General features: G+C 42.8%; 1 protein-coding gene across 7 annotated transcripts in view; it reads right to left on the bottom strand.

Annotated features, from left to right (window-relative positions):
• trak1a (trafficking protein, kinesin binding 1a) overlaps positions 1-23,997 on the bottom strand; it is a 239,424-nt gene that overhangs the window by 20,453 nt on the left and 194,974 nt on the right. For all 7 annotated transcript variants that reach the window (XM_041183851.1, XM_041183850.1, XM_041183856.1 and 4 more), the window contains 8 exons: positions 23,727-23,843; positions 21,103-21,203; positions 20,509-20,617; positions 18,928-19,006; positions 15,066-15,196; positions 13,475-13,549; positions 8,899-9,036; positions 3,773-3,849 (listed from right to left, as the gene is read on the bottom strand). In XM_041183851.1, the coding sequence (XP_041039785.1) occupies positions 3,773-3,849; positions 8,899-9,036; positions 13,475-13,549; positions 15,066-15,196; positions 18,928-19,006; positions 20,509-20,617; positions 21,103-21,203; positions 23,727-23,843 (827 nt within the window). The remainder of the gene's footprint in view (positions 1-3,772; positions 3,850-8,898; positions 9,037-13,474; positions 13,550-15,065; positions 15,197-18,927; positions 19,007-20,508; positions 20,618-21,102; positions 21,204-23,726; positions 23,844-23,997) is intronic.

Below are 23,997 nucleotides of genomic sequence, written 5' to 3'. Positions count from 1 at the left end.
GTTTTTTTTTATTGAAGTTGAGTGAAAGATAAGTGTTGGCCAGGACATACTGGATCATTCCCCTGCTCTTCAAAATAGTGTCATGGGATTTTTGGGGGCACTTGAGGGGGCAGGCAGGGTCTCGGTTTCACATCTCATTCAAAAGACGTCAGCAAGTTTATTTTTGAAATGAATAACCTCAATTAAAATTGTGGAAATGTGTCTTTTTGGCGGTATTCAGAGATGATACAATGTGCATGTTTCAAAAGGGCAGATTGTTCAAGCTTTTTTTTAAAAAAAAATGCGATGTATATACAAGCACTATTGCTGATAGGAGGATCGGCATGGGCACAAGAGAACATACTTTCCTTCAGCAGATAAATGTATCTCCACAACAACAAAAATTGCATTAATTAAAACATCACTTCATGCCCTGTACAGGGTACAAGTCGTACAGCAGAACTACTTTGATACTTGAAGGGTATGATGATATTGTCACAAGACTAGTAATCCAGGGACCTGGGTTCGAATCCCACCACAGCAGAAGGTAAAATTTGAATGCAATTGAAAGTCTGACTATGAAACCATTGCTGACTGTCGTAAAAACCCTATGTCTCTTTAGGGAAGGAAACCTGCCATCCTTAACTGGTTTGGCCTACATGTGACTCCAGACCCACTCTTAAATGCCCTCTGAACAAGGGCAATAAATGCTGGCCTAGCCAGTGACGCCCACAGCCTCTGAACAAATAAAAGGAATGAATAGCCAAGCTTCTGCTGTATTTAATTACTTACTTGTTTACACAAGGAATACAGAAACTATGAGTCATATTCATATCAGACCATACTAGCTCAGTGACTTAACTGGGGCATCAAACTCTACTTAATTGCAACATGCTAGCTGACAGTGCTACTCCCAAATAATGCACTACATCCCTCACTGTGTAAACTAGGCAAGGTATGTAACTCACGGTAAATAGTAATTTAATTTAGTGACATGGGTCAGAAGATTCATATACACACAATACTCCAGTGTACTCGCACTTGTAAATGAAATTATACACTGCCCCAAACATTGAAGAGTTCAGCATATTCCCTCTCCAACCTAAGTGCAAAATAAGGACTTCATTTTTAAAAACTCATTCATGGAATCTGGGCATCGCTTACTAGGCCAGGATTTATTGCGCATCCATAATTGCCCTTAATAAAGGTGGTGGTGAGCTGCCTTCTTGAACTGCTGCAGTCTATGTGGTCTAGGTATATCCGCAGTGCTGTGAGGAAGGGAATTCCAAGATTTTGACCTAGCAACAGTGAAGGAACAGTGTCATTGTTCCAAGTCAGGATGGTCAGTGACTTGGAGGGGAGCCTGCAGGTGGTGGGGTTCCCATGCATCTGCTGCCCTTGTCCTTCTAGGTGGTGGAGGTCATGGGTTTGGAAGGTGCTGACCTTATTGAAACATACAAGATTCTTAAGATTCTGACAGGATAGATGCTGAGAGGTTTGTTCCCCTTGTGGGAGAGTCTAGGACCAGACAGCATAATCTCAAAGAGGGCACCCATTTAAAACAGAAATGAGGAGGAATTTCTTCTCTCAGTGGGTAGTGAATCTGTGGAATTCTTTACCACAGAGGGTTGTAGATGCTGGGTTAAGTATATTCAAGGCTGGAGATAGACAGATTTTTAATCAGTAAGGGAGTCGAGGGTTTATGAGGAAAAGGCAGGAAAGTGGAGTTGAGGATAAGATCAGCCATGATCTCATTGAATTGCAGAGCAGACATGATGGGCTGAATGGCCTACTTCTGCTCCTATGTCTTATGGTCTATGCCCTGTCAAAGGAGTCTTGGTGGGCTGCTTGTGCATCTTGTAGGTGGAACACACTGCTGCCACTGTGTGTCAGTTGTGGAGGAAGTGAATGTTTAATGGAGGTGGATGGGGTGCCAATCGAGCATACTGTTTTGTCCTGGATTGTGTTGAGCTTCGAGTGCTGTTGGAGCTGCACTCATCCAGGCAAGTGGAGAGTACTCTATCACACTCCTTACTTGTGCTTGTAGATGGTGGACAGGCTTTGGGTAGTCAGGAGGTGAATTATTTGCCACAGGATTCCCAGCCTCTGACCTGCTCTTGCAGCCACAGCATGTGTCTGGCTGGTCTAGATCAGTTTCTGGTCAATGGTAACTCCTCATGCAAACATGGAGAGGTCCTTCACCTTCAAAAGATTTCACTTATTCTTTGAAATTGAACTACTAGCTTGGATCTGATAGGTTTCTGAATTAAAAAAAAAACAGAATCCATTGTGCCTGGAATGGCAAGAGCCTAAACATCAAAGTATATGCTACAAGCATTTTCAAACTTCAACCTCTAGGATTGTTTTGAGACTTGTAGTTTACTACCATTACTGCTCCTACCCTGAAGGCACAGATTTGTGCTGGGGTATTAATTCCAGAGGTGGCAACAGCAAAGGTGACTTTATTCAACAGTTGTCAATATGTTAGTGAATGGTTGGGTGGGTTGGGGGAGTGGGATGTGGGTGGGGAAGGCAGCTGGGTTGGGAGAACATAGTAAGCAGGAGGATGTGGGTGGTGGTGGTGGTGGTGGTGGTGGTGGGGGGGGGGGGTGGGTGACGATGCGTGGTGAAGGGACAAGCAATAGCAACCGAAGCCAACTTGTCTCCACCTGAAGTGCACACATTTAAAACTTGTCTGTAGGGGATACTGGTTGGCCATTTTAACCATCAACTGTGATACCCATCACGTTTGCTTTTTTTTTTTAATATTGAATCAGAGAGCAGGAATATACTAGAGCTAACACAGATTTTTTTTAAAAACTCAAATTCCACTGTTATGAAAAATCAGTTTTTCTCTAACGTTTCATTGGCAGTGGATTCTGCATTAACCCCAACAGGGGAGCATTTTGCCAGCATCTTTTGGAAATGTGTTGAACGACATTTACAACCACCAGCTTGTAAGTTCAATGTTTTTAGATTTTGGCTCCTCCTGCTGCAGTGCATTCTATTGTGTCTCAAAGCTGGGTAATTTTTATACATAAATATTTGTGTCTAGATCAATGACTTAGATAAAACAATCGAGAATGATGTATCCAAGTTTGCTGAAGACACCAAGCTGGGCCAGAATGCTGTGAGGGGTGCACACCAAGAGGTCACAACAAAATATAGACCGGTTAGGTGAGTGGGCAATGGAGTACAATGTAGGGAAATGTGAGGTTATTCACATCAGTTGTAGGAGTAGAAAATCAGAATATTTTTTAAGTGGTGAAAATCTTTTAAACATTGATGTTCAGGGAGAGATCTGCGTGACCTTGTACAAGAAACACAAGGAAGCTGGCATGCAGCTACAGCCAGCAATTAGGGATTCAGATGGCATATTGGACAATGTCACAAGGGGGTTGAAATACAAGAGTCAGGAAGTCTTGCTATAATTGCAGTTATTTAACAAAAAAAGTGAAATGACATTTTAAGTCAAGCTCACCTACAGTAGTTAGCAAACGCTTCAAAATATCAGTCAGGATTTTTCAGCCCCGCCGCAGCCCAGCCAAAATTCGGCAGGGCCGGTTGATCCCGGCAATGGGGTAGGGCAAGAGTCGGAAAACCCCACCCACTGAAGCTGATTTTAACAAATCTGTGACAGCGCTTTGAACCATACACAATTATAGTAAGTCATATGAAAGGGAAGGATTACAAACGGAAGAGACTTATCATGAAGGGCGACCAGGTAGAATTTGAGGAGGATAATTTTTCTGACAACCAAAAAAAGTTAAAAGGTTGCATTTTCAGGACATACTTTTGCTCCTGGGCAGGTGAGTTGTCCATCTGGAGTTCTTTCCTCATCGACCCTTCAATTTCAGCTGCTAAAGAATCCTGTTGAATAAAATTAAAAACGTGAATCACTTAGAAACGTGCAGAGGACTAAGCGAACTGTCACAGAGAAACACACTCCCCTATATTTCCCCAGTTCAATTTGGTCAAACAAGTCATGCCAATGTTTTGCTCTCCAATGTGGAAAAGGGTTTAAAAGTAAATATACATTTCCAGGTTTCGAGCTAAATCATACATAAGTCCTGCAGCACTTAGCCACTGCCATGCAAGACAGAAGGTCGAGAAAATGCAACATCATAGTGAACCACTGGACTAAAGTTTTCTTAATTGCTTCTCTTAAACCAGTTTCTTAACCTCAAAGCAGCACATTTTTTAATACCTTGGGCAAATCAAGGTTCCTTAGCTAATATTCCCCCCATTCTTCAAGCATTTGGAATCTCTGAGCACTTCAACAAAGGGTTAATCGCTCTGCCAGTTCGCAAAAGCCATGGTTCAGGATGCAGCAAAGCCTAATCATGTGAGTGGCCAGTGGGCTGTCTTTGCTTACCCTAGAAATCACAGCTGGGGCCCTTCCAAAGGCCCTGTAGTATCCATGTTTGCAGAAAGCAAGCAGAGGTGCCTTCCTGGACCACAAGTGGGCCCGACCAGCTTTAGACTGTTGATGGAAAAACTCAGCAGGGCTGGCAGCATTGGCGGAGAAGAAAAGATTTGACGTTTCTCCGCCGATGCTGTCAGACCTGCTGAGTTTTTCCAGGTAATTCTGTTTTTGTTTTGGATTTCCAGCATCCACAGTTTTTTGTTTTTAGACTGTTGATGTTGTCATGAAACTAACATCTTTTTCATAATATTTTTCTGGTTTATTATGAAGTAGGTTTATGGGGGTAGGTATAGTTGGCTCTGTCTGTGTGGTTTAATTACATTTTGTAGTCAAGCAGACTGCAAGTTTAAAATCATCAGAAGCAACTAGGTGCTGGACATGCTAATGAGTAAACATGGATGCTGGCTTAGCATGTAAGAGGTGAAGGGAATTTGCATTTTTAGATAAATGAAGGGATATTTGGATTTCAAAGGGATCAAAATTTGTTTACAACTAGCCAGATAAGCAAGGCTAAGGAATGTTTTTCCCAAACGTTACTAGCAATATTTATTATATGAAATTTTTTGTATTATGAGGGAGATAAGAGTTTCAAAGGCATATGGAGCAATAGAATTGACATATTAGAAAGAGATAAACATATATAAAGGAGAATGAAAGATTATGTGTGAGGAGGCTATGCAAGATCTAACAGGAGTGCGTGAAATAACCTTAATGAAACCTCCAGCATTTGTGTATAAGTCTAACGAAACTGAAATTTGGGGAAAAGCCATTCGGAATTCAACTGTCCAGGGTATTGTGTTGTTAACTTTGAGTTTGTTTTAAATCTAAAATCTATTTCTGGACCATTGCCTTAAAAGGGAGTATAACTGGAAATCAGGTTAATTAGGAATCTTAGGAGTTATTGTTGTAGTAATTGTAGTCTTATGTATGTGCTTGACATCTTTTATTTTAATAAATATTTTAATTTAATTTTTAAAATCTTTGAAGGTCTTGGTCGACTTATCACTTCTGAATTCAGTGCACACATCTCGTAATAAACCCAAATTGCAAAACCTTTGTGATGGCGTGACCAAGTTTTCCTCGTGGGTTTGGTCCGCCTGGGCAGACATTATCTGCCACATCACAACAATCAGAGGGATCTGGGTGATCTCATACAAGTGAAACAGAAAGTTAGCATGCAGTTACAGCTAGCAATTAGGAAGGCAAATGACATGTTGGCCAACGTCACAAAAGGGTCAAAATATAAGAGTCAGGAGGTCTTGCTATAATTGTAGCCATTTAACAAAATATTGAAAAGGCACAACATTTTAAGCCAAGCTTACCTATGGTAGTTAGCGATTACTTCAAAACTCCTAAAGCTGATTTTAACAAATCTATGAGAGCACTTTGAACTATAAACAATTACAGTAAATGCTATGAAAAGGTAACAATTACAAACGGAAGTGACTTATCACGAAGGTTGGCCAGGTAGAATTTAAGAAGGATATTATTTTGACAACCAAAAAAAAGTGAAAGGTTGCATTTGCGGGACATACTTTTGCTCCTGGGCAAGCGAGTTGTCCATTTGGTCACTGCAATTTGGGCCTGGGAGGGCTCAGGAGATGGCACAAAGGTTCATAAGAAAACCAAAGCTGATGCTGGGACAGTAGCGGGGGGGGGCGGAGAGGGGAGTTCTTCAATAGCACCATTGGAATTTCCTTCCTTGTGGCTCCATTAATGGGAACGTGCGCAATTTTCCATCGAATGCTCCAGTTATAGTTGGAGTTTTGGCACCAGATTTTACAGCAGCTGGTGGCAGAAACCTCGACTACCCATTAACACTACTGTCTCACCAGGGGAGTGCATAACATGATATAGTGGCTGGGGAAATGGTGGGTGTTTTCTAACATTAAACAAGACAGTTAATTGACGTCAGAAGCTTAAAAGGTGGACCACAGTCAATGTTAATTTTTAATTTTAAAGCTAAATGGTTTAAATGCACCAGTTACAGACTTATTTTTCTGCAAGCAGAGTAAAGCTGATCCAATGAAAGATTATCTCAAGGCAGTAACACAACAGACATCAAATCCCAAACTTAATGCAAATATACAGAGACCAGCATATTTGATATAGGTTTTACAGCAGTAGAAACTATATTGCTGGCGTACGATAAGGGATGAACTTGATAAGAGTCCAAACTAAGTTTGTTGACAACATTCCCAACAAGGAACATGGCTAATTTATCTTGTAATCCTGAAGTAGATTTTGGTTGTTTCACTAAAGTCTGTAACATGAAGAGAGACCTAACAGATATGCAGATGGTGTTCGGACTCTAACTGGGTGTTTTAGCTGTTTAATAATTTACCCGGAACAATGGGCTTGCAATGCTAACCTGTGAACAGGAAATATATCGAGTAGTAAATTCCAGTTCTCAGAAAAAATTCAAAACCTGAACTTCATATTGTTAGACCTACTAGTTCTAAACAAGGACACTAAGGAACTGTCATATCCAAATTTGATTCATGAAACCAGAAGAGAAGAATTTGGTGCAGACATTAAGTGGCTTAACCTCGAGATGTCTTTTGCATAAGAACGGAGAGGTGCTCATCAAGGACAGAGAGGCAGTCAGCACCCGCCGGAAGGAGCACTTCGAAGATGATCTTAACAGAGACTGTTCGATGCGAGTCCTCGACTCCATCCCGCAGCATGCTACCCACCACCATTTCAGCACAACCCCAACAAGGCACGGAGGTAGAAAAGGCCAATCGACAGCTAAAGAGCAACAAGGCATCAGGAGCAGATGGAACCCCCACCGAAGCATGGCGGAGAAGCACTATTGGCCTGAATACATGGCCTCATCTCCCTTATCTGGAAGGAGAGCATAGCAGGAGATCTCAGAGGCACTGTAACCACGTGACCATCTTCAAGAAAGGTAACAAGTCCGACTGTGGTAACTATAGAGGAACCTCCCTGCTGTGGGGCCACTGGGAAGGTCATTGCAGGAATCCTCCTCGATTGCCTTCTCCCTGTGGCTGAAGAGCTCCTCCCACAGTCACAATGTGGATTCCACCCATTAAGGGGCATAACAGACATGATCTTCACTGCACGGCAACTGCAAGAGAAATGCAGGGAACAGCACCAACCCTTGTACATGGCCTTTTTTGGCCTCACAAAAGCCTTCAACACTGTCAACTGCAAAGGATTATGAAGCAACTTCCTCCGTTTCGGCTGCCCCCAAATGTTTGTCACCATCCTCTACTTACTCCACAATGACACCCAAGTTGTGATCCTGCCCAATGGATCCACCACAGACCCAACTCATGTTTGGACTGGGGTCAAGCATGGCTGCATCATTGCACCGACACTCTTCTCAGTCTTCCTTGCCGCAATGTTCCATCTCACCCTCAGCAAGCTTCCCGCTGGAGTGGAGCTAAACCACAGAACAAGCGAGAACCTGTTCAACCTCTGCCGCCTGCAGGCCAGATCCTAGGCAGTCCCATCCTCTGTCATCCACAAGGTTCAACATCGCCTTCAGTGCACCAGCGCAGCCTTCAACTGCCCGAGGAAGAGAGTGTTTGAAAACCAGGACCTCGAGTCTGGCACCAAGCTCATGGTCTACATTGCAGTAGTGACACCCGCCCTCCTATGTGGATCAGAGGTGTGGGCTATGTACAGCAGGCACCTCAAATCTCTGAAGTACCACCACCAGCACAGCCTCCGCAAGATCCTGCACATCCATTGGCAGGATAGGCACACCGATGTCAATGTTCTCGCTCAGGCCAAAATCCCCAGCATCGCAGCATTGACCACGCTCGATCAGCTCCGCTGGGCAGGCCACATCGTCCACGTGCCTGACATGAAACTCCCGAAACAAACGCTCTACTCGGAGCTTCAACACGGCGAGTGAGCCCCAGGAGGGGCAGAGGAAACGCTTCGAGGACACCCTCAAAGCCTCCTTTAAAATGTGCAACATCCCCACCGACATCCGGGAATCCCTGGCCCATTACTGCCCGAAGTTGATGGAAAGCATCTGGGAAGGTGCTGACCGCCTTGAGTGTCATCGCCAAGGGCTAGCTGAGGCCAAGTGTCAACAGCGAGAGGTGGGCATGGCAGCCCACACACCCATTCCCCCTATCACCCTCTGGCCCACCTGTGACAGAGACTGTAGGTTGCGTATTGGACTCTTCGGTCACCTGAGAACTCACTTTTAAGTGTGGAAGCAAGTCATCCTCGACCCCGAGGGACAGCCTAAGATGATGATGTTTAATTAAGAGAAAAGGCCTGTGAAACTTAGAAGCACATCAACAACATTTTGGTTCGGGCACTTCAAAATTATTATGCGGTGTTCAGCTGAACTGTCAGGTTTCTTCTGGACACCTAACCAGACTAAAGCCAACAATGTATTAGACAAATGGAAGCCAGAATAACACTAGCACCTGAATGTGCCATTGCTAAACCAATTGTATTGTAAATGGATGATCACAAATGCATTTTCTCTGCTCGTTTATATTTACCAAAGGGAAGAGGCCCAGTGAATGGTAACGTCGCGGTGTGCTGTTTGGCATGGTTTTGTTCCGCAGGTTCTTTATTTCCTCCTGTGCCTCATGCAACATCTCCATACACTCTGCATATTTGTCCTCCAGCTCCCGCAACTGCAGGCAAAAATATACACATCCTAAAGATACGCACTGTCATTAAAGCTCGAGAGTTTCACAATGACGCAGCTTCCATAATTAAAAGCAAAGGTTTGGAAAATTACTTTCCCTTGCAGACACACCAATTGCCAGCCTACGGAGTTACAATTGTGTGGAACGTGCAGTGTTACAGCACACAGCTAAAATTATTTGCAACCTATTCTTGTGAATTATTTCGCTCCAAATAGTGATTTTAGCTTCCTGGAGCATGCACCAAAAGCAATTGAGAGGGGAGGTAACCTGCGCCCTGGCTGCTATCATTTTTTTTTTATATAAATAAAAAGCTGATTGTTAGGAGCTGCATTTGCACAGATGTCCCTCTCTGAGAACGTGCCTGGTCTGGCCTCTGACAGTCAACACAGCAGCAGAGCTGAGGTCAGGTACTCAACTGCACTGGTGACAATCCATATCCCATTAACCCATCACAAGAGTAATACAGTGCAAATGCTCTAAATCTGAGAGAGAGAGAAAAAAAGGAGATAACGCTGGAAATATTCAGTGGATCAGGCAGCACCTGTGGACAGAGAAACAACATTGACATTCCAGGTCAATGGTTTTTCATTAGAATGAATGGCGATTGACCTGAAACACTAGTTCGGTTTCTTTCTCCTCAGAGGCTACCTGAACTGCTGGCTATTTCTATTTTAATTCCCTTTACGCAATGGTTCTGCAAGTTATAATGGGCACCTTCTGTGCAGTGTGTCCCAGGAACATTATTGTTCAAGATAACGAACAAGCCATAGGGCGAGTCAGTTAAGCATACTTCAATACAGGAAGATATATGAACAATTTTCAAACACAATTCTTTTGATGTAGCAACAAGACCAGCAGAGAGATCACCCTCAAACCCGGAGGCTGACACACACCACCCTGCTCTCATGCCCACATGTCCGTCCTTGGCCTGCTGCATTGTTCCAGTGAAGCTCAACGCAAACTGGAGGAACAGCACCTCATCTACCGACGAGGCACTTTACAGCCTTCCAGACTTAACATTGAGTTCAACAACTTCAGATCATAAACTCTCTCCTCCATCCCTACCCCACTTTTGATCCCCTTTTTTCCAATAATTATTATATTTTTTTCTTTTCCCACCTATTTCTATTTTTATTTTTAAAGTTTATTTCCATCCATTGTTTTATCTCCACCTTTTAGCCTATTTCGATCCCTTGCCCCCACCCCACTAGGGCTATCTGTCACTTGCTCATCCTGCTTTCTACCCTTAATGTCACCTTTAGCACATCCTTTAGCTAATATCACCACCATCAACACCTTGTGACTATGACATCTTTGGCAATCTCTCCTTTGCCTCCACCTATCACTGGCCCTCTATCCAGCTCCAACTGTCCCAACCCCCTCTACCAGCTTATATTTCACCACATTTCTATTTCTCTTTAGTTCCGATGAAGAAACAGACGGACTCGAAACGTTAACTCTGTCTTCCTCTCTACAGATGATGTCAGACATGCTGAGTTTTTCCAGCTATTTTTGTACCTTCTATCATGACCTTGTGGTGGCTTCATTGATTCTAAATAGGCAAAAACTGTTCTTCAATAAGTCATGGGGGTCCAATGTATAAAGAATTACAGGGCATGCTGCATTGTGAATTGGAATATCAAATTATAAGAACCAACTCTACTGGAATGTTGAAAAACTTATCAGCCATGATTGAATGGCGGAGCAGACTCGATGGGCTGAATGGCCTAATTTCTGCTCCTATGTCTTATGGTCTTATTAGTGACATTTTGAATATTCCGTTAATCATATGCAAAATAAATGGACCCACCTCACACCTCAAGTGCTTCAGGACTTAGTGAGAGGAGCTATATAAATGCTAGCTGCTTCGTTAAATGTCTCCCATGCCTTTTCCTTTCTCAAAAGCATTGAGGCCTATGTTGGGGCAGTTCCATGGGCACCAATCATTCCTTATCCAAACAACCTTCATGTGTCAACTGAGCAATGGAGTCTTGGTATCATTTCACTATGGCAAGTATTAGCAAAACATCTACCTGCATGCATTCCATCCGCATTCACTGAATAGCCGAGAGTATTTTTTTACTTATTCTTTCATGGGATGTGGGCATCACTGGCGAGGCCAGCATTTGTTGTCCATCCCTAATTGCCCTTGAACTGAGTGGCTTGCTCGGCCATTTCAGAGGGCAGTTAAAAGTCAATTGTAAGCCTAGGGTCACATGTAAGCCAGGCCAGCTAAGAATGGTAGATTTCCTTCCCTAAAAGGACATTAATGAACCAGATGGGCTGTTACAAATTTAATGATAGTTTCATGGTCACCATTACTGAGACTAGTTTTTCAATTCCAGGTTTTATTAATTGAATTTAAATTCCAGCAGCTCACAAGCCACCGGGCATCAGTCAGAGTATTTCTTAAATGGTGAGAGGTTGGCAAGTGTTGGTGTCTAAAGAGACCTGCGTGTCCTTGTTCATGACTAAAAGCTAGCAAGCAGGTGCAGCAAGCAATTAGGAAGGCAAATGGTATGCTGGCCTACATCACAAGGGGATTTGAGTACAGGAATAAATCTGTCTTGCTGCAATTGTATAGAGCCTTGGTAAGACTGCATCTAGAGTATGTGTAGAGTTTTGGTGTCCTTATCTAAAGAAGGGTGTACTTGCTATAGAGCGAATGCAATGGAGGTTCACCAGACTAATGGCAGGATTGTCTTATGGAGAAGAGATTGAGGAAACTGGGCCTGTACTCTCTAGAGTTTCAAAGAATGAGAGGTAATCTCACTGAAGCATATACAATTCTTACAGGGAGTGACAGGGTAGATGTGGATTGGATGTTTCCCCCTGGCTGGTGAGTCCAGAACCAGGGGGTCACAGTCTCAGAATAAGGGGCAGGCCATTTCAGACTGAGATGAGGAGGAATTTCTTCACCCAGGTGATGGTGAACCTATAGAATTCTCTACCCCAAAGGGCCATGGAAGTGCAACAATTGAGCATGTTCAAGACAGAAATCGACAGGTTTCTGGATACGAATGGCATCAAGGGATATGTGGATAGTGGGGAAAATGGCGTAAGAGGTAGATGATCATTCATGATCTGTTTGAATGGCGGAGCAGGCTCAATGAGCTGAATAGCCTACTCCTGCTCCCATTTCCTACGTTCCTAGTCCAGTGGCATTATCACTATGCCACTATCTCCCCTATGGCCAACGTTTGTACTGAGGTTAATTACAGCATGTTGGCCATTGCCTTGCAGAGATAAGGTAACGCAGCACAAACTAGGAATCAAGTTTGGGTCTGTGGACTTCAGCTACTTACTATGCCACCGGACAGCTCAGTAAAGTACTGGCAGGTCTGAAACAGAAAGACACGTCATGGCCAGAGTTGGTCTGTGGCCACTGTGTCCACAAAGTGCTGAGGCAAAAACCGAAAAAGGGACCCAAAAACATTAACCATTTGGTATGCATCACATTGTTTCTTACTTTCATTTAACTAAGCAGCTCGCACAGGTGAGCGGGACATAATTTGCTTCCGACTTGGTGGGGTTTTGTGTACCCTGAATCTGTGGGTGGAAAGGTTCTGTTGAATCTTCATTTTGACACATCCCAGTGCCAATTAGTCACGGTGGTTTTGATCCCTCAAAAGGCGATCCAAGGGCTATGGGTTTGCAGACAAGGCCACAGTTCTGCTGGTTCTCTGGGATTGGTCCCAACCTCAGCTACACTGGGAGGCATGGGCAGGGCAACACTTATTTTATTCAACAGAGCAAAGGGAGAGGGCAAGGAGAATTTTGATTATTTCTTTTAAATGCCATGAGTTGTAAGTACATGGCATGTCCAAAATGCAAAATAGCTTCAAAAGGTGAAGTTACATAGGATATGCAGCACAGAAACAGGCCGTTCAAGCCAACCAAGCCATTTCAGTCTTTATGTTCTACTCAAACCTCATCCCACCTTTCCTCATCTAAATCTATAATAACCATTCAGTCCCTTCCCCCTCAGATGCTTGCCTGGTTTCCCCATAAATGCTTCCATGCTATTTGCTACACTCACTCCCTGTGGTAGCAAGTTCGACATTCTCAACAGTCTTTGAATAAAGTCGTATCTTCTGAGTTACCTGCTGGGCTTCTTACTGGCTATCTTGTATTGATGGTTTCTAGTTATGCCCTTCTCCACAAGTGGGGAAATATTTGAAGAACAGAAGAATATGGGAAAAGAGCAAAGGAGGGGGAGCGAATGGACAGCTCATCGAGAGCTGTCACGGGCACACTGGTCCAAAATGGCCTCCTCCTGTGCTGTAAAACTCTATGAACTGTTGGTAGGCACGCTCGATAACTCTGCTCCCTACAATAAATTGCTTTGACTATCCTCACCCATATATAAAATCACACATAACACAAACATTAAATTACTTCATGGAGTTCATGACAGGCTTACCTCAGCTGTGAGCTGCCTTTGGGCATCTTTAGCTGCACTCAAATGTTGAGTAAGTTCCTCATTTTCTACCGCATACTGTAGGGAAAACAAACCATTTGATAATATGATCACAGTTACAACCTGCTTCAGATAACTGTACAGCCCCAGCTTAGAGCACAATTGTTCCTTTTCAAGTTCCTACACTTTATTCATCGAGTACATATTACCAGCAAACTCAAGATCTATGGAATATGGTTAGAGAGATGGACCTGCTGTATATCTATTGTGGGTGGGCCTCCACTAGGTGACATTTTCAATACAAAATAGCAAACATTGCTCATGCAAGAACTCACTTTCTTTGCCTAAGCTGTAAATGCTTAGCACCACTGAACGGGAATGTGTCTTGCCAATTTTGGCCCCAGGAAAAAAATTTTGACGTTCTTCCAACTTGTACAACAATTCCCATACTCCCAGTCAATTCTGTTCAAAGATAGAACTTGTTGTTTTGGACAAGGGAGCATAGGGCGGTGGGGGGGAGAGACATAGAAACGTGACAACCTCTGCCCTAGATGTTGCAGACTTTGAAGCCTAACCTCAGCAGTCCACTGGGTTCGTTCAAACACTACAATTTCCTACCCTGATTACCCCTGATCTTAGTGTTGAATTATGACAAATTTTAACTTGTTCTTAGTTGGAGGTGAAACCACTTGAACAAAACTCAAATCTGTTTCCAACTACCAGAAGACAATTTGGATTCTTTTGTTCGAACTCTGATCCTGAGGTGAAAGACACAGTCTCAACCCATTAAACCAAGTTTTCTCAACTAGCTTACCGTAGCTTCAACATAAGATCACATCTGCTGCTTTAATATTCAAAGGGTTAAAAATATTTATTCCATTGCCCATCCATTGGGCAATATGAATTTTTTAGGTCAGTGCTCAAACAGGTTACAAAAAACTTAATCCAAGATCATAAGAAATAGGAGCAGGTGTAGGCCATTTGGCCCCTCAAACCTGCTGTGCTATTCAATAAGATCCTGGCTGATCTCATTGCGGCCTTAAGTCCATTTTCCTTTCAGCCCCCCATAACCCTTGGCTCCCTTGTCAAACTTCTCAAAGGCTACTTTGAAAGGTACACAAATTAAGGTTTTAAACTGTAAAAAAACACGTTACTTGGTAATATATTGACAGCATGTAACCTATTGCTTAATAGGCACATATCCATTTACTGAATCAGGCAGAAGGCATTCTGCGAATTACAACTGTTTTTTTTTGTTAAACTATAGTTCAGAAGAAATACCAGTTTCCTCTCTGGATCCTTGCCTTGTCCAGAAGTAAAAAAACCCCTACTGGGAAAAAACCCAGGTCTAAAGTACAGGCTTCAATGAGCATCATCTGCTCTCAACGAACTCTGAAGCTTGTCCTGGTTTACTTTTAAAGGGACCTGCATTTCTAACACCTGTCATCTTTGATCAGTGTCTTTGCAACTCTTAAATTAAGAACATTTGAGCAATATTAATGCAGCTTGACACAGGTAAGATCAACAACATAAAATGAGCTTCACAATTATCATTAATAAATGTTGTGGGGGGGAAAATGTATCATCATCTTACAGCTTTGGCCTTTTTCTGCAAGTCAACTATTTGCGAGAGAAGATGGGTAATTTCCTCTTGTTGCCGTGCTGTGTCTTCAGTCTTCTTTGCCAATTCCTCTGCCAGGTTCACCAGTTGAATGTTCGCATCCCCTGGACAATTTGGCAAGAGAAGCAGAGCCAATTTTACACACACACACACACACACACACATACACAACAGATACCACAGAATCACAGACTAGCACAGCACAGAAGGAGGCCATTCTATTAAGGATGGCAGCCTGTTCCCAAGAGCTGCTGGCCCAATCAGAGGACCAGCAGCCTCAACCGTGCCACCGGGAGAGGCAGTTGCTGCCTAGGCCGGCCGGAGACCAGGAGCCTACAGCAGGTAGCTGAAGACAAGATTTAAAAGTAAGAAAGGGCCGAGTGCTGTGGAGGGAACCCCCTCCATGTAAATCGTTGGGGTCACAAGGGCTGCCTTCCCTGCCCGTGACTCCCTCTTTGCTGCATAAAGCACACTCGCCCTCCCTCACCCCCAAGGCTGCTGCTAGGAAGCCACCTCCATTTATCTGGCAGCCTCCTCGCATAGCAAGGCATCAGTCTGTGCCAAAGGCACTGTAAAATGGCCCCAAATTAGGCCTGGAATTAGTGAAATTGGCTTCCCAGCTCCTTGGGGTAGGCAGCCTGTCCACTTCTGGTCCCACCGTTGGTAAAATGCCCCAATGGGAGGACCATATGGGGGAGCCAATCCAACCTGGCTCCACACGATTTTACCAACCCCCACCCCACAATCCTCCTCCGCCTTCCAGCCTGCCTCTGGAGGCCCAGTAAAATTCAGCCCCATATCTCAGTATAAGCCATTCGACTCTGTTAGAAGAAGGGTGACAGGTGAAGACAGGGGATGTAGGATGGGGGGGGCGTTGGGAGATGCAGTGTGCTTGTAAAGTCATTGTGCAACTTTAAACTCCTCTCATTTTGGATGTGCACACAGTAGAAGCAAACGATTTGAGACATATAAAAGCATAATTCAAAACGCATTTAATATTAATGTTAATGCTATTTTTTTTCCATTTTATTTCAGCTACCAAAAACTGATTGAACCAAGTCTATTACCGGGTATAGGCACGTTCTCTTATGAGGAAAGGACGGACAGGCTAGACTTTATATCCATTGGAGTTTAGAAGAATAAGAGGCGACTTGATTGAAACTTTTAAGATCCTGAGGGGTCTTAACAGGGTGGATGTGGAGAGGATGCTTCCTCTTGTGGGAGAATCTAGAACTGGGGGGTCACTGTTTAAAAATAAGGGGCCACCCATCTAAGACAGATAAGAATTTTTATTCTCTCAGAGTGTCGTGAGTCTTTGGAACTCCCTTCCTCAAAAGGCGGTGGAAGCAGAGTCTTTGAATGTTTTTAAGGCAGAGCTAGATTGATTGCTGATTAACAAGGGGGTGAAAGGTTATCCAAGGTTACAATCAGATCAGCCATGATCTTATTGAATGGCGGAGGAAGCTCGATTGGTCAAGTGGCCTACTCCTCTAGTTCGTATGTACATATGTTCGTAAAGGGAAAACTGTATTTATGGCTAGCAAAACTGAAGTCTGTAGCAACATTAACATTAGTTAAAAAAACTATGAATTTTGCCCAAACATGTTGCTTACAGTTTGCTTCTATCATAAGGAGCAGGCCATTGAAGGACTGCGATGAGGAGGAATTCCTTCACTCAGAGGGGGTGGTAAATCTTTGGAATTCTCTGCCCCAGAGGGCTGTGGAGGCTCAATCATTGAGTATGTTCAAGACTGAGACCAACAGATTTCTAGATAGCAAAGATATTGGATATGGGGCTCGTGTGGTAAAATGGTGTTGAGGTAGATCATCAGCCATGATCTAATTGAACGGTGGCGCATGCTCGAGGAGCTGAATGGCCTACTCCTATTTCCTACGTGCACATCCAAAGCTTTAAAAGTTTCGCATGGAGGCTGTAACTATCCTGCACATCTAATGTATGTTATTACAGCAAGTGAGGTTCAATTATATTATTACTACCATTCCAAAGCAAAAAGTGGAGCTGAAAAAAAAGTGTTTGTGTTACCCAAAACCCGGTAATGGGCCATTTTACTATAAATCTTAAACATGTGTCATTAATCCTTCGAAGTATGAAAATAAGCCAACGTTTTATTAGACACATCCTGCCAGAATGGAGTCTCCACCATCCCCAGAGATTATTTCATCCTGGAACATGATATTGATTGTTTTGAAGATAGTAATAAATCGGATATGCTTGAAATTATAGCAAAGAATTCAGCCTATTTGGTGACAGCTATGTTTCGAAGTGACTGTACTCAAAAGTTCACCATTGTGTTCATCCTTCATTATTGCACTGCCTGAGAGAATAATTTTGCTCCATCACAAATATTTAATTCATAAATATTATATAGGGTCCTACATATTAGCAGGCTGAATATTGCATACTCAATTTATTCTGTGCAAGTTAGAAATCAATTTTTTTTAAATTGGACATCGTTAACTTTGCATATAATGACTGGCTTTGGAAGCAAATGTTTGGGCCATTTTACAATCTGCAACAACATATTTGCATTTTCTGCATCATCCCTTGTTAACCTGTGTGTATCTTGTCCTGGAAAATAGCCCTCGGGGAAAAATGGAGAATAGGATAAGGACATCCAAGTTTATCAAGTTCATATTTCCAGGACATGGACTCTTCAGTCATGGTATCCAACTGTATGTAGAGTAACCCCAAAACGTGCACCTCAATTGCATTGCTTAGTAGATTATTCTGAACATTTATCTCTCGGGAAAGAAATGTTTTGGGCTATCTGTACTAAATTCACTTTTGCAAACTTCTACTTATAGCCTTTGTTGTAATTTGAATTCATAGCCCGGATTTAACCAACTATCTACACCATTTAGTGTTTTATATGTTGCAATGAAATCTGCCTTTAATCATAAAGTGTCCTCATTGCTCTTCCATTTTACATTCTGGACTTTGTCTTGTCTCTGTACCTGTACTAACATAAGTATATGTTATGTACCACAATCACCAAAACCAAGCATGATCTGAGCAGTGCATTGCAAAGCCTTAGAATGATGCAGTAGTATGGAGAAGTTGATTTTGTGAACAATACCAGGGAAATCTTACAACACAAAGATTCTAAATCCAAATTATTCTGAGCTCACCTGATCTACATCGGCTCTGGTCTGGCAATGCCTCCATTTAAAAAACTGTCAACCTGTTTTTAAGTCTCTCCATGACCTCTCTGCTCCCCATCTCAGTAGCTTCTTCCAACCTGCAACCTTCCGAAATCTCTGTACACTTCCAACTCTGGCTTCTTGCGCATCCCCAATGTCCTCGCTTTACAACTGGCGGCCGTCCCTTCAGTTACCAAGGCCCTAAGCTCTGGAATTCCCTTCATAAACCTCTCTGGTGTCCTTCAAGATACTCCATAAAAACTGCCTCTTTGACCTAACTTTTGGACACTAATATTCTCATGTGGGGTGGTGTCATATTCTATCTGATAATTGCTCCAGTAACCACATTGGAATGTTTTACAATTTCAGAGATGCTATAACAATGCAAGTTCTTGAAAAAAACCTACATGCTACGTACACTGCAGAACATCCCCAATGACTGATTAAATTCCAAAATGATTGTGAAATATTTTTTCCTAAAATAGGAATGTTGTGTTTCTTTTGACCTTAACATGCTCACTTCTATACAGATGGCTTCAATATCATCTGTGTGCAAGTAGCTATGAAATATGCTGCATTCTACAGTAAAAGCAGTTGAGTAATGCACGAGAGAATGATTATTGCTTTATCAAATCACCAATTTTGCAGGACTGTCCTGCTACTTATAACATACTTAGTTCCTTCACACAGTCATTCACAAGTTGCTGCTCCTTCTCTTCATATGAAATGGTCTCAGTCTGCAGATGGCAAGTCTGGGTGACAAGATAAAATGCATTGCATTAAAATACTGGTAACTGTTATATAAAATTCACAATAACATTTTTTGTTTTGGCATGCACCACACAAGATCAATTAACGAATCATGAGTCTTCTACAGTATCTTTAAGGAAGGATATACTCACATTGGAGGCAGCACAGTGAAGGTTCACTAAACTGATCCCTGGGATGAGAGGGTTTTCATATGATGAGGCTGAGTAAATTAAGCTTATATTCTCTAGAGTTTAGAAGAATGAGAGGCAATCTCATTGAAACATACAAGGATCTGAAGGGGCTTGATAGGGTAGATATTGAGACAATTGTACCCACCAGTTGGAAAGTCCAACATTGGGGTGGGGGGGGGGGAGGGGTATAGTCTCAGGACAAGGGGCCGATCAGTTAGGACTGAGAGGGGAAGTTATTTCACTCAAAGGGTTGCGAACCTGTGGGATTCCCTGCCTTGGGGGGTTATGGATGCTCCATCATTGAATACGTTTAAGACTGTCACAAGTTTTTTTGGTCTCAGGGAATCAAGAGATATGGGGAGCGGGTGGGAAAGTGGAGTTGAAGCTCCAGATCAGCCGTGCTCGTACTGAATGGCAGAACAGGCTCAACGGGCCACATGGTCTACCCCTGCTCCTATTTCTTCTGCTCATGTTCATAATGTGAGGATATTATAAATATTACTAATGGCAATGCCAACTGTCATTTTTTCTGGAGTGTACAAGGATATCAATAGAGGCCAACACGCAGGTTTCTGAACATTAGCCTACATTGGTGTTTACATCTAGCAATGAAAGTCCTTTTTAGACAACCGTAGATGCAGAATATTACCTTCCGATTGCTGTAGGCTTTGTCCTGCAAGGCAAACAGAGTAGATTCCACACAAGCAAGATCTCTAATACTTTACAGAATTGCTTCTATTTGCCTTTACAGACGTTGATAGGCCTATTGTGAATGGCCAGTTTTCATTTTAGATTTTCTGGCATGACATTTTGTTCCACTTTGAAGTGGTTCAGTAATTCAGTATCAAAGCTGTTGAGACTTCAAGTATCAACACCTTATGGTTTGTTGGGACAAACCATTGTTCCAAGGAGCAATGGGACACGAACCTTGTACAGAAAGTGTTCAGTTGTGACTGGCCAAATCAGAAATAAAGCTTTAGAACGGAGGCTAACAATTTCCCCACAAGCCAGGAGAATCAATGGAGTTACACTGAACCAAGAAAACTTTACATGTGGCTAGTATCTAAAAGAAAGTTATTTTGGCTTGTCACCATTCCAGACGCACATTGGTGTATACAAAGGCACACAGCTCCATTAGGCATCTGGCAAACACTATTGCAATTCTGATCGTAATCCTCCTCGACTTTAATCTCAGCAGGATGAGAGGTTAATAGGAAAAATAAATGCATAAATGAAAACCACATTCTGTCAATAACATTTTCATCTGGCTTCTATTTTGATAGTAGCGGAAAACGTGAAACGGATTCTTTCACCTCTGTTCTTAAAACAACATTTTCCTCTTCCAGATCTTTCAGCTTCCTTTGTAGAGAGTCCAAATGAAAATAAGTCTGTACAGATGAGGTAGACTCAATTCGTCTCAACCTGGGGACACACCAATTCATAAACCCTGATGAGTAATATCGTTTTCGTGCTCATTTGTTTATAACAGAGGTTTTACTCATTTACAAAATTGCCCCGCCACAAAGAAACCATGAATAGGTTTTTGTTTTCAATATTTAGAAAAGACAGCCTGCAACAAATTTTTAAAAATTCAAGTAACTATTTTTAATTTGCTATGAAATATAAACCACATTTAAATTCAGCTATTAATGTTAAAATGGTTTTGTTTTTACATCATAAAATGGTTCTTTGTCCAATGAGGAATATCCAAATGGAAGAATTTAGATTTTTGTTAAATTTTAGACACACAGGTGTCCATGGTATATTAAAGATGCCTGCCCAATGTACAGTACTCCAGCTGATTCATCGAAAATTTTCATGAAGATGTGCTCCCATTTTTTTTTTTTACACTGGTGCAGGGAAGCTTTCAAACTGCAATATTTGACAGAGCTAAGTAGAATACTTACGGTGTGGAGGAAGTTGAGTCACTCTCACTTTCCTCTGCTGCATTGGTATAGAATTGTAGTAACTCATCTTTCATTGACAGCTCATGACGAAGTTGGGAAACCTGGCAGAGATGGCAGGAGCAGGAAGGAGGGGGGAAAAGAAATGAACGGCTGAGAACAGAAAGAGTATCAAGCGAAAAGAAAAAGATGCTACAGCCAACACTGCAACCTCAAAAATGCCACATGTGTGTATTCTCTTCAACAGCGCTGCCTGAGCTGCTTGGCATTTCCAGCATTTCCTCTTGTTACTGACAGACGAAGGATGTGTTTATAACTCCAGCTTTTAGGATCACTAACTCTGCAGGACTGCTCTAGAGTTGGGGACTAAGAGATGCAAGAACTAAAAAGGAGTTGCATGTATATGGTGCCATTCATGACCTCAGGATGACCCACGGAGGAGGCAGCTTCTCCCCACTGAGATTGACACAACATGCGGTACAATTCCAGCACAGTGTGAAACCTGCTCTTACCAACTGCCCTTCAAACCTAGCCACATTTATATTAAGCTGGGAAACAGCGTGGATGTACACAACCCCGTAGGGCATCTCACGGATAAAAAAGCTGCAGCCTGAATGGAGCAGCACTGGAAGCAGAACACTACTCAGCTGAAACCAACATGACATCATTAAATCATTAAACAGGTTCTGATCAGTACAAGATTATTAATACCAGTCAGAGCAAAACACGAAAATTCAGTGTGTACACTTTCAGGGGCAGAATGAAAGCATGCTAATGTTTTGCGTGTTCTAAGTTAGCTACCGTAGGTGTCGGCACATGAGTCAAACCTCGAAGCTTCGGAAAATCCCTCCAAAAGTGGAGGGGGTCGACTTATACACCCGAGTATAAAAATGAACCATCAACTTCAGTGTGGGGGGGGTTGCCATCTTCATCATTCGCCATTCATGAACTGTTCTGCATGGGTGCACCTTAAACCCCCGCCCACATTCGCAACGCTACCTGGTTGATTCCTGGTGCCCAGTTATAAGGGGTCGGTAAGTAAAACATCCATTTGTAGGGTGAAAAATTGAGGCCGATGACAAACGCAATTATAGCATTGCGTCGAGGCTGAAAAGGATGTGGTCAACTTATACAACAAGTGTAGGCAAAAACATGATTTTTGGGGCTGAGAAAAATAGGGTCTCCTTATACACTGGGTCAACTTATACACCGCAATTTATGGTGAATGGAAATGAAGAGATAATCAGCAAATTGCTTTAATGGAAAATTAAGCGGGTCAGTGAATATGTTCATTGCTGGCTGCAATACTACACTAGGCCAGGTCAGGGTGACCCCAAACTCAATCCTTTGCTTATACTCGGTGTGTTCATCTCAGCTGGACGGTGGTGAAAGCCTCGGCCTTCCCTGGCCCAATGAAGCGGGAAAGGAAACCAGCTTGGATTCCCTGCTCCTGATCACTATCCAGTGACTTCAGTTTGAAAATGTGTGAGGGAAACATTGGTAGAGGAAAGGGTCAGCCTCAGCAGAAATTCCATCTAGGCCAAAACATCTGCTGACACTGGCCAACAAGGCTCACACATGAAGCACTGTCACTCGGACGTAGCACCACGTTATTAGTGAAACATACCTTAGTTTTGAGTGAACTGCTTCACTCTATGTTGCAATGTGTAGTGTCAGCAGTGTCATCTTCACCCAAGAATCATCCACCCACATCCCCTGCAGACACATTCCCATCTCCAGTGCTGCACACAGCTCTTACCTACGACTCCCAGTAGTCACTTCAGGGTGGCAGGGATGAAGAAATTGTCTTGGCTCACAGGCTAAACTGGGTCAAGTGTAGGACTTGCGCTGATATCCTTGAGTGCTGAGGGAGCACCCTTTACCAGTGCGCAAAGTCTACTGTGGTGAACCACGCAGGCAAAGTAAATTCTTCTGACTGAGAGGGCAAAGTTATGTAAGAATGGAGGTCATCAGGACACACACAAGGCACCTGATTGACTGCATACTAATAGAACACAAAAAAGGCTTGCATATGTAGAGTGCCTTTCACAGCCTCAGGACGTTCCAAAGGTGTTTTACAGCCAATTAAGTACTTTTTGAAATGTAGTCACTGTTGTAATGTAGGAATCGGGGCAGCCAACATGTACACACATGCTCCCCACAAACAGCAATGTAATAGTGGCCGGATAACCTTATGGTCATGTTGACTGAAGGATAAATATTGGTCAGGACAGCTAGGATAACCCCCAACCAGCCCCCATGCTCTGCTTCGAAATAATGGCAATAGGATTTTTTTATGTCCACCTGGGAAGGCAGGCAGGGCATCAGTTTAATATCTCATCCAAAAGGTCGCACCTTCAAAACTGCAGAACTGCCTCAGTAACGGACTAGAAGGTCAACCAAGATTTTGTGCTCAAGAGGATCAACCCACACAGAGGAATCTGTTTCTCAACTGTTCAGACAAAAGTCAAAGGAGTTTCAATTCCTTCCATAGGCATCATATGAACTATCAAGACCCATCAATGAGAATGGAAAACACAGAAGACACACTAAATCCACCACATAGCAACAAAGCTTTTCTTCCTAAAAAAAAGGCATGTGGCCATTAAAGTCCTACATGCACTCACCTCCTCCCTGGCATGTTCCACCTGCTCTTCAAGGTGTTCATTCCTCTCAGTAAGGGTCCTGTTCTTCTTTAGCAAAGACTGACCAATCCGTGCAGCTAACTCTAGATCACGCTCTTTCTGTGTAAGGCGTCAAAAATAAAAGAAAGATTTTACTTGTCTGTAACAGGATATCAAGGTTGAGAAGGGAGAGAAGGCAGATAGTTCAATTTAAAAACAGGACTATCCGAATCCCTTCACAAAAAACTTTAAAGCTGTAAAGTTGAAAATCAGA

Source organism: Carcharodon carcharias, chromosome 3 (assembly GCF_017639515.1).
Source record: "Carcharodon carcharias isolate sCarCar2 chromosome 3, sCarCar2.pri, whole genome shotgun sequence".
Classification (NCBI taxonomy): Eukaryota; Metazoa; Chordata; class Chondrichthyes; order Lamniformes; family Lamnidae; genus Carcharodon; species Carcharodon carcharias.
The sequence above is the reverse complement of the archived record's forward strand: the minus strand, read 5'-3'. Positions and strand labels throughout refer to the sequence as shown.